Genomic DNA, 11,627 nt, shown 5'->3' on the forward strand with positions numbered 1-11,627 from the left:
AGATTAGAACCCAGGTCTAGGTGCCTTCAAACTTGATGCTCTTTAAATACATATATATATATATATATGTACATCTAGTAAAACACTCTAGTGAGAGTTTCCTGGGTGGGTTAATACACCAACACTTTTGTTCTTTCCTGCCAATGAACTCAGAAATCTCTTGTAATTAAAGAAACCTCTAAAGCAGAGGCAAGTGTGATTGAGGGAAGAAGGTGTTGTCATGTATAGAAACTGTCCAGCAAAGCAGAAAAGGACATCAAAAGTAGGCTGAGAGGTAAGCAGTAGACTAAAGCAGACATAATACCACCATCATTTTGTTTAACCCCTTATATTACAGCTTATATAGATTCTAAAAGAATCATGCAAGTATGGGGTATAAGCAGAGTACTTAAAATACTCTCTCTCTCTCTCTCTCTCTTTTTTTTTTTTTCTGTATATGCTTGTTTGGGTTCCTTCCAAAATGCCAACTCCTAACTCTCTGAGATCATCTAGTCTAACCCACAGGTGTGTCATCTCAACTGCATATTATAGAGCTCCTGCTAGGATCAGTGTCTTTTACTCCTTTCAGATCTTTTTGGGAAGACAGATGAGCGGGAACCACTCACCAATGCAGTACGAAGTGACTCAGCCGTCATTGGAGGTAAACCATGCTTTGTGGCTGAAAGCAGAACAGAAATAAGTGATTCTGTGGTCTGGAGGAATTATCTGAATTCTTCCTCAATTGTGGCCATCCAGCACCCAGAGCCCTGCATGATCTGCAAGAATGTGAGCCTTTTCATGAATAGTCATAATGCTTTAATGATCAAAGACACCCTCCCCCCAGGCCAGGTACCAGCAGCTCCATGGAGTCTTCTTTCCCCTCAACCACCAGGCAGCTGAGCACAGAGTCAACAGCTGGATAATTTACTTCGAGACAGGCAGCATGCATCCTGTCGATCTCATCCAGTTGTCATTTTTCCTAAAGCACAAACAAAGCAAACCAATAAAACTACATATGGAAAGAAACTATGTTGGCACAAACAGATGGGCAAAGCCATCATCCTGTCGGGTTTTCTCCACCGAGTGGATCAAATGAGCAGGGTGAAACTCACAGGACTGTAGTTTCCAATCCAGCAGCACATATGGTTACAGAGGCAGATCTTGTCTGCTCTGCTATGAACCCCGCCTTCCCTTCTCGTCCCTTATTTCTCCATTTTCTCCCTGCCTCTTCGTCTCTCCGCTTTGTATTCTTCCTCAGCTTGGCTGCTACCTCCAGGTGCTTGATTTGTCCATCTGGGCCTTGCAACACAGAATGACTCCCAAACCTTGTTTAATGGAAGATGCCTGTGAGAGACTAACTGAATTCATTTCCATCTAAGAACCAGGGTCCTCACAGTGCCACTATCTCTGCCTTCTGGCAGGCTTGATGAGCTGTTCTACACCAGATGGAGTTTGCTCTTAAAAATCAACAGTAACCATTTATTTAACATCTATGGAATGAGCCCCATTACATGTCAGGACCAGCACTAAGTATAAAAATAAGATGAGGGAAAACATGGATGCTGCCCTGTTAAGAACTCACAGCTTGGCTGGGGTTGGTTGGGATGGGGTGGGTAAACAGGTAACAACAGAACCAGTGAGTGGTGTTTTAAGGAAGGCAGCACCGCTGGCAAGGGGAGCACAGAGGTGCATAATTACAATAAGATTGTGAGGAAAACACACACATACACATACACACGTTTCCTTAACAAAGTTCTTCAAATGTCTGGCCTGAATTTCTGCTTCAGGAATAAAGTCCAATTGATTTTTGTTTTGCAACAAGAAATATAGGAAACCATTTGATGCCTGTTTCTCTTCATATAATTTTTCATTTGACAAGTAGTAAAAGACTTTAGTGACTGCTGACTTTTTCCCACTAGTGTACAGGCTTCCTTGAGTCTAAGAACAGGATATTCATCCCAAACCCTGAAGAAAATTCCTGGGGGTTCACAGCCTCCCACCCTAAATATTCCATGTCCTGAAGGAGTAGAAACCGGTTCTGTATTTCATCTCTTAAAGCTGCAGCCCATTCCTGGGTATCACTCAGTATACCCAATTTATTTCTAGGTTTGTTAACTTACCTGGTTTTATTTTGCCTTGTTTTAAAATAGTTGGGGAAAATATTATATCATGGTTTAGTAATATTTTTAAAAGTAAACCATCTTATTTGTAAAATAAACATTTTGTCTCAAGAGTCATTCTACTTAGATAAGAACACAACAGAAAATATACTTTATTAGGAATGAATTTATCTTTGAATAATGTTTAGAAACATTCTTTCTCCTATAGATTGTTTCTGTCTTTAGAAATTTGACAGTATCCACATTTTTACCATCCTTTGCTGACTTTGCTATTCACTTCTCAAGAGAACTCCTGGCAAAGGTAGGGACAAGACCTTAGGATCAGTGAGAATGACTTGCCAAGTAGGTCCAGTAAAATCAGAATCAATCCAAAGTAGGGGAGAATCTGACACAATAGGGCAGACATTTGCTATTGTAGTTGACTCTGGAGGACAGAAGGGTACCATCTTCAGACTACCCTGCATCTTACTGAGTGTGCAGCAGGGTAAAATGCCCTGAATGTTTAGTAAGCATTTCATTATTAATAAGACATTTTTAGTAGAGCAAACATATATTGTAAACAAATTTACATCCATAGTGTATGCACTGGGAAGTGATATACTTAAGTATCCTTTTCTAAGATGCTGAAATAGTTCAAAGATACTTACTTATTTGCAAGGTGACAAAGAAGTGTGCTAATTAAAACTGATTCAGGCATATTCTTGAAAGCAAGTCTTGAAGGAATTTATTAAGAGATCATTTGCTAGTCTGATTCCATGTTTATTTGATGACATTCTTAGTCTGTTAAATATAACTTTCTCTGATATAAACTGGCTTGCTCCATCACTAGTCTGAAAGAGGAAGTTTTTTGGTAATTGAAGCCTGAAAACATTTTAGCCTGTGTTTATTTCTGGACATGTGGCAGAGTTTGTTGCTTGTTTGTTTGTTTTTGTTTGGTTCTTTGTCCTAAGTGACCTTGTTGTCTTCTTTAAATTCTTTCTCCTGATCACATGGTCTGTGGTAATTGCCTTCTCTTTTGTCCCTCTTTCTCAACAGGAGTAATAGCAGTGGTGATATTCATCATCTTCTCGATCATCGGCATCATGAGCCGCTTCCTTTACCAGCATAAGCAGTCACATCGCACCAACCAAATGAAGGAGAAGGAATATCCAGAAAATTTGGACAGTTCCTTTAGAAATGACATTGATTTGCAAAACACAGTGAGCGAGTGTAAGCGGGAATATTTCATCTGAAAAACTGCAGGGTCATCTCATATTCTTTCTTTGTTCATTTTTGGTTTCCCTTTATCCAGTTACTCTTATACTTTAATTTTGGTCATTCTCTTTCTCTGTTTCCCTTTTATTTGGGGGACATACCTGCATTCACCACAGCATCTATCCCCTCAAACTAGCCCAGAATACTAGGCAGCTATGGCCACTGCCTTCCTCTTTAACAAACTTATCATGGTGAAAATGATCACTCAAGAGATTGATTTGACTACTTTAGACAAGGAAGAGACACATGGGTGTGCACATGTCCATATTCTGTTCTGTATTTCTGAGTTCTAAGATGCAGCCTTCAGTTCTGCAACTATTCAGTCTTGCAGGCTTACCTTGAACCTGAGCTCTGTGACTTCAGCATGTAACCATCATCCTAGACACCCTCCCCCATTTCAAGTCCACTCTGACCAGAGAACTCAGGGTACCAAAAAGGAAGATTCTAGGGCCTGGTTTGTGTCAGTGGAAGTTTAAAAGGAAAAAGAGAGGTTTGTTGTGTATTAATTTTCCTTACTATAGGAAGCCCATTGCCCTAACTCATCATCATTGTTCACTCTCATATCCCCTGAGTATTTTCAAAAATAGGACTCCTGATAGTCATAAGCTGTTACTGTGTTCCTTTCTTACCACTCTCTCCTGGGGCTGACACTTTAGAACAGTACACAATAGCATAAACCTAGGGGAAGCATGGAAAATAGTCGCTTGAAACTAGGAGGTAAAAAGACAGCTGCTAGGAAGTAGATGTTCTATAACTTCGAAAATGCCTCTTCTAATTTTGTAAGAAATATTAGCTAGGTTATTCCTGAGATTATTATACTGATATATATATATATATATATCAGTTGCATCAAAAAGCAACTCAAAGTCTAAAATAGTATTTGGTTCCATGAAAGAGCTTAAACCATCTCAACTCAGCTTTAAAGAAAAACAAAAAGCAAAGCAAACAAACAACAAACAAAAACTGCATGAAAGCAAAGAAATGCCAAGCAGAATATTTTTCCTTCCATCCCCTCACTAAAGATCTGGTGAAAAGCGTAAACACAAGTTTCACATTTTAGAATAGAGATAATAACCCACATCTGCCACTGAGCCACTTCTTTCTAGGAGGTTTAGGATGAACTGACATATGAGACACTCTGACTAGCTCCAGGAAGCTACCACTGCTTTTCATAATTTTAGAGGAGCGCTTGGGCTCTACAGTGCATCATATTTTCAAGCCTGCTGCATCCTGTGTGTGTAAAGGTCCCCACATGCTTCTTTCTATAGGCATAAACTCCCAGGTGAGGCAGTGACATGTTTCAAGGTATGCATCATTTTGGTACCAAAACAGCCGAGGAACATCATCATTCCTTCAAGAAGCTATGTTGGGCTCATCCTCGAGGTGGTGGTAAGAATCCTGGTGGTTTTGCTATAGGAACATTCCTCACTCTTTGCCTCTGGGCCATCTTCAGGAAAAAGATAAGGGGAAAACTATATAAATGTTCTAGTATGCTGGGAATGCAAACAGAATGAGCCACAGATGTGGAAAGTACTTGCTGATTCTCTTTACAAGACAGACTCAATTTGAATCCCATCTTTTCCTTTTTGTGTCTGTCACCTCTGACTGTTTTAACACTTTCCTGCATGATGAGGCTCACAATGAGGGGGTCCTCAGCTTCACCCCATTTCAGGTCTATTTCAGGTTTTCAATGTCAGCGAACATGGGGACAGGATTTTGTTTGCAATCATATTTCTCAAATAGAAGGTGTTCTAAAGACACACTCTCTTTTGAAAATTTTATGTGGATTCTTACTTAATCATTTCCATTATATCCTTTTGCTAGCAAATTTATTTTAAAGTAATTCTAACAAGGGTTTTTTTTTTTTTTCCCCTTCTAACTTTAATAAGATGAACGATCCATTCATAAGAGGAAAGATCTTAAAATATTGTTTCCTCCTGCCCTGTTCTCTCCTACTTCCAATGTTCACTTTTGAATTTTCTATTTCTATAAAAAGACTTTATAAATCAGCCTTTTGCTTGGCGATATCATCCTCTGTCCCCTGAAATAAAAGTCACCATGTAGTGCAGTGGGTTTAGCCTGAAGCATCTCTAATAATGAAATGGAAGGAAAAAGAAGGTTGAGTAATAAAACTGGAACTGCTCATTATTCAAGTCTCTGAGAAGTAGGGACTATACATGCTGACATAGTACAGATATAAGAAATGGAGGACTAACAGAGGCCGACTTGGAATATTCGTTTTTCTCATCTACTTATGCTTGTGCGTAGTTCTGTAGGGTGAAAACGTTGGGAAACTCCATCCTTGCCACATCTCAACTACAGAATCTACCAGCAAACCTCCCCATATCTGTAGACTTATCTATCCATACATACTACGTATCACAGACTTAATGACGAATGCCAAGACAGTGCAATCAGCACGTCACTCTTATAAGCAGAGTCTCAGGGCTAAATAAAACTTATTTTTACAGGGTTGGAATATTTCATAACCCCAGAGAATGCTAACTTTCACTAGATGTATATGGAAAGCAAGCACGCTGCTCCTTCCAAAGGAAAACACACTTTTCAGTGACAAAGAAGTGTGAACTCTGCTTATCTTTCCTCATTGGTACCAAAATCCATGGAGTTTTGTGCAACTGTTGATTTCTGTGTTTCAATCCTTGAACAATTATAATCTAAAGCAAAAGTGTTTGAAAGCATTCTGATGCCTCCTTAACCACAGTTTTCTGCTTTGAGTTTCCTGACTGCACATGTTGGCCAGTTGGATCACCATAATTCTGTACTTTAACTCTCTTTGGTAATTGCTGTTTACCAAAGCATTTTATAGAATGTGCTTTATAGGAAAACCAAAAACACCTGTGAAATTTCACATTTAAAGGGGGCCATTTCAATGATATCATTCCCACCAAACAAATCTATTTATGTAAGCAGCAGTGTGTTTGCTTACCATAAACATGTATTTAATGCTACATCATTCCTTATGTGTATAGGTTTGAATGCTATGGTTTATAGGAGAATTTGTCTAGAAAGTTAGACATTTGTCACTTCTCTAGATATATTTTTAAGAAAAGCTTCACTTATTCTCTACTCTGAACTGCAAGGGTAATATTTATTTTAAGGATCCTAGGGCTGTTTTATTCAAAACAGTTTTTATACCCTTGAGTAATAACAGAGATGGTACTAACCTGACTTCCATCTTTTGTTAGACTATTGCCTACCACAGGGTCACAGGAGCAGGATCAGAACAAAAGAAGAAAACTGGTCTATAGTTCATTCCTGGAGTAATTATTACCCAATGCTCTAAAGGCTGTGTTAGATACTGAGTATGTTAACATACACTGCACCTTGTTCTTGACCTTGGAAAGCCAAAAGTCTGGCAGGGGAGGCATATAATGTTGTCATAGACTTACTGGAGACTGAAAGAAACAGATACTTTCTGGAAAATATTTCTATGTATTTCTTCTTGTTTATTACTTCTGCCTTCAATAAGCTGTTTGTGTTCCTTTCTTAAAGCAAGTATCAATCTCTGTGGGTATATTTCTCTGGAGGGAGATGGATTGACTCTGTAGAGACAAGAATAAATGATCTCCATCTCTAAAGTACTTCTGGGGAAGCTGTATTCTCTCCATTCTTGTTTTAACTCTGGGTAGGGGATTCTGAAAGCCCTCCTTCTAAGGGTCAGACACAACAATCTCCATTTTTCCCTGTTTCATTTCCCAGTTCTTTTATGAAATTTATTCATGACCTATTGCATGCCCTTGTTCTTCCAGATTTGCCTTAAGGCATTTTTGTCATACTCTAGCTTCTCCTAAAACCCTATTGCATCCTGATGAACCATATTGACTCAATTTAGGAAGATCTCGGAGAACTGGATGAAGTACTGCTTTGAGTAACTCATTGACTCAAAGGTGTCATCCATCTAAATGAAGTCTCATATCTGTGCTCTGGGGGGATTTTTCCAATTCTGAAAAAAAAAAAAATCACACATTTGTCGTCTCTGCAAGAAGCTCATTCAGTTACAAGAGCTACCCTGGGAGACTCCAAGATCCTTACAGAGATAGGAATGAGGCCCTTGAGTTCTTTCTTATAAAAATTCTTGACAGCTTGTCCACCAATAACTGGCATCTTTTGAATTTCTACATGGCTACAATCCATCAAAACCATATTGTAGCCTGAGCTTGCCAAAGGCAATCTGAGACTCAGTGTATAGCTCTGATACTCTTCCTTAACCTGAAAGCTGAGGCATACTTAATCCTCCTTTGTCCTAGAAGTCTCGAGTAGACCAATCAATAAAGAGGCTTCTTTGTTCCTGACAATGCAGAGATGGTTAAAGGAAGGTGTCATCCAGCTCAAAATTTTCAGAATACTTGGAAGACAACTGAGTGCTATTTCATGTCTCTCATGCAGTTTGAAAGTGTTTTCTTAAACACACACACAGACACACATACACAGACACACACACACAAAGTTTGATTGAATTATTTCTACTCTGTTCTTGAGTCTTTCTTACCCTACCTCCATTTCCTCACCCACACTCTTACTTATTAAGTCATCTAGTTTGTAGATTTTGCTTGTCTTTAATTTTTATCTCTGCTTCACAAATTCCAAATATTTGAACCTCTTAAAGGGGGAAAAAAAAATCACAAACACATACCTATACAATCTCTCTGTCAAGATAGGGCTGTTATACAGGCTTCCTCTATGACATCCTCCATACATCTCTGTTTGATAAGAAGAAACACATTTTCTTTTGAGTCGACAGTTATTTGAAACTTTCAGAGGAGGTTTGCATATTTAACTCTTTTTCTGCTTTTGAGTAACTTTTGTCTTACTTTGCACTAAGGTACTCTGAGGGAGAAGAGAAAAGCACATTTTTTTTAGTGAACTACTGTACTTTGTAAGTTAGTTGTCTGTCTTTTGTAACATTTATAGTCTACAAAGTGGTAGAACAGACATGAGCAAAGATTAAAGCAAAAGTGGTTTGGGTGTTTTGACCACACTTGGTAGGAACAGAATGAAGAGAAAGAGAGAACAGTTGGCGTAAACTTGGTAACAACTGATGACTTTCCCACAGAAGGGTTACTGCTTCCAGAGAGACTCACTGGTGGCAGCTCTTCTCACTTTCCTGGCTCTTAATTCGGGAATCTCTTTAGTGCATTTGGATATTCACTTTACCCATTAGGAAAAGAGGCAATATCATGGGGTTTGCATGAGGAATTCTTTACTTAATTTGGCACAATATTTTTGTCTCTTCCCAGTACATCAACCACATTTTTTTTCTAGATTTGTATTTCATTAGGATTTTTCTAGGATGCTTTAGAGCTATCACCATAATGATCTAATCTGCCCAGATTGAACACTTAGAGGAACTATGAGGTCCACTACCCTGAATCAGCATTCTCCATGGGTAGAAGCCATGAGATCCTGAAATCAGCCTAGGGATCTTCCTCTCCCACTTATTGGTCCAGCCATACGTGGCCATGCCAGAATGATGATGAGATGTGCTACTCCCCATGCCTGACAGTGAATGCTTTCAGGGACCTATCACCGAACACTATCTGGGAACACTGCTTTCTTCAATCATCCCCAGTTATACAGGGGGACTTTTGCAAAAACAGCAGGACAAATTAAGAGGGCTGACTTAGGTCACAATCATAGGTGAAGCTAATTGTTTTAGTGATTAAATCCTAGTCTGAATTTTCCTCAACATCATATTCTTCCATGCCTCCAATGCCAGAAGTAGTCTCAGGGGACATGAAAACTGGATGAAACAGACTGTTGTATTGCCCTGCAGACTCTTTGGAAAGCCTCCCCATAGATAGAATTTTCAGTAAACCTTAGGGAATACTATTAATGAGCTTCTGCCTAGTCAGATATCCTAATTATAGCTAACACCATCCCCCAGTCTTCACGGGAATTATAGTCTCTTCTCTTTGAATGGCAGTGTCAACCTGTGTAACCTTGCCCTGCCTTAAATACTAATGCAAAAATACCAAACCTTGCTTACAACAGTGTGCTTATATGGCAAGAGGGACTTTGTATTTAGTGAGGTCCAATATCAAGAATGCTTTCCTTCTAAATCTGGTAGTTGATGGGTCTCCTGATATGCTGTGTCGCTTTGGGCTATCACTCCCTTCAATCTACTGGAGGAGGCACAGAAGGTGCAGAGGTGTCACTGGGAATTGGAATGCAGGCTGAGGGGGAACCACAGATAAGTCTCCCGGATATGCTAGGTAAGGAACTAGCAAACATTTACTGCATAGGGCCAGATAGCACTTTAGCCTTTACAGGACAGCCAGTCTCCATTGCGGTTGCTCATCTTTCCTGTTATAGTAGGAAGTGGGCCAAACATGGACAAAAAGTCATGGCTCTGTTCCAGTAAAACTTTGTTTTCAAGAATAGGCAACATATCAAATTTGGTTCATGGGCTATAGTTTGCTGATCCTTGTTATGCAATATTACAATGTCCACTTCAGATGGAAAATCAATTTCTCTCTGGCATAGAGTGGTCCTCCTTCTTGAAGAATGGGAAAGAGCAGGGAAATTATTTTTAACAAGGAAATAATAAAATACAAAATAACCTCTTCTTTGAAAAAATATATATCAGATACTTATTATGGCAAAAGCACAAAACAGGTCACCTCTCTTTGTAGATCTTCTGGAGTCTAGCTTTTCCTTTTGACCTTCTCATATTTGTTCCTGAAACAGAATCCCAAGTGATGTTGCCTCATTCCAAATCAGTTTTGTAGACCATGTAACATGTCTTAATACACTGTATGGGGAAAAAAATAAAATAAAAGTTAGCCTTAGATTTCTTTGTTTTCTATGGTTCCTGTTGTACAGAAGAAAGACTTACACTGTAAATAATGTATATTTAATAAAGAGAGAATTTTGTATGATTTTGTGTGGAAAACAAATGTGGCTCACTGTGTTTTCTTGGGTTAATGAAGAGTCAAACATTAATCCCTTAACACCCATTCTCATTCCTTAGACCATTAACTCCCAGACAACATGACCTGTGGGGTTGCTGCAGAAACATGAACCTCACAGTCCCTGGGTTTATTGATTTTACCAGGCCTAAAAGCGCTGCTATGGGCTCTCTGAGAGCTCAGTGGTTTATACTGGCTCAGATGTATACAAGATCAAGCTCACTGACTTCATTAGAAGTCAAGTTCAAGGCTCAGGAGTCACTCTGGTTTCAGGGATGCACATGAAATCTGGGATGGGTGCTCTCCAAAACCTTCCACAGCACCCACTCACTCACAGAAGCCATCCCCCATACCTCTACTTGGCTATCCCTTTTTATCAGAGACAGTCTATATTCCATATGTTTGAGATACTAAGTATGCATTGTAATGAAATGGAATTCACTTCATAGAGTGTTTATTAAGATTTCTATGTATGGAGCCAACAAACATAAATTGAAAACTGACATGGTTTTTCAATATCATCAGATTTAACTTTCTTTTTTAATTTATTTATTTTATTGAAGTAGAGTTAATTTACAATGCCTTGTTCATTTCTGCTATACAGCAAAACAATTCAGTTTTGCATAATATACACACTATTTTTCATATTCTTTTTCATGATGCTTTATCATAGGATATTGAATATAGCTCCATGTGCTCTACAGTAGGACCCTGTATGTTATCCCTTGTATATGGAATCCAAAATATGGCACAAATGAACTTGTCAATGAAGCAGGCTCACACTTAACTTTTTAAAACTCATCTAACTGCACAGTGGAGAGTGGACCTTGAAAACAAAAGAAAAGGCAGAAAATAGTTGGGATGCACTTCAGAAGCCTGTGGGAGGGTATGGTATCTGGGACCAGGGCTGTCATAGCTGGAAGTTGTAATAAAGCTGTGTCTAGACACAACCAATAGGGCTTGCTGACAAATTAAAGAGAAAGCATGAGGGAAACAAACAATCTAGAAAGATGAGAATTTGGGGCTTAAGTGACTGAATGGGTGGGAGCAAATAGTTATGTTTTAGAGGAGTGTGGGCTGTAAAGTGGAAAAAGTGGGTAAAAAATCCAGCTTGGGATTTTGTGAAGTTTGAGATTCTAACTAGGTAATAGGTGTATATTCAGAGCAGGTATCTGGGTATATATGTCTTCAGTTCAGGAGTGAGGTCTGGTCCAGAGAGACACGTGGAAGATATACGTATGCATATATGTATGTATTGTTGTTTAGTGGCTAAGTTCTGTCCGACTCTTTTGTGACCCCATGGACCTTTTGTGACACCACAAGGCTTCTCTGACCATAGGATTTC

General features: G+C 39.0%; 1 protein-coding gene across 1 annotated transcript in view; it reads left to right on the top strand.

Moving 5' to 3' along the window:
* Positions 1-10,270, top strand: part of CNTNAP5 (contactin associated protein family member 5) — a 1,086,429-nt gene extending 1,076,159 nt beyond the window's left edge. Inside the window, exons 23-24 of the mRNA XM_012140581.5 lie at positions 569-640; positions 3,135-10,270. Coding sequence (XP_011995971.2) covers positions 569-640; positions 3,135-3,331 — 269 coding nt within the window. The 3' untranslated portion in view covers positions 3,332-10,270. The remainder of the gene's footprint in view (positions 1-568; positions 641-3,134) is intronic.
* The last annotated feature ends 1,357 nt before the right edge of the window (positions 10,271-11,627 follow it).

This window comes from Ovis aries, chromosome 2 (genome assembly GCF_016772045.2).
Source record: "Ovis aries strain OAR_USU_Benz2616 breed Rambouillet chromosome 2, ARS-UI_Ramb_v3.0, whole genome shotgun sequence".
In the NCBI taxonomy this organism is placed as follows: domain Eukaryota; kingdom Metazoa; phylum Chordata; class Mammalia; order Artiodactyla; family Bovidae; genus Ovis; species Ovis aries.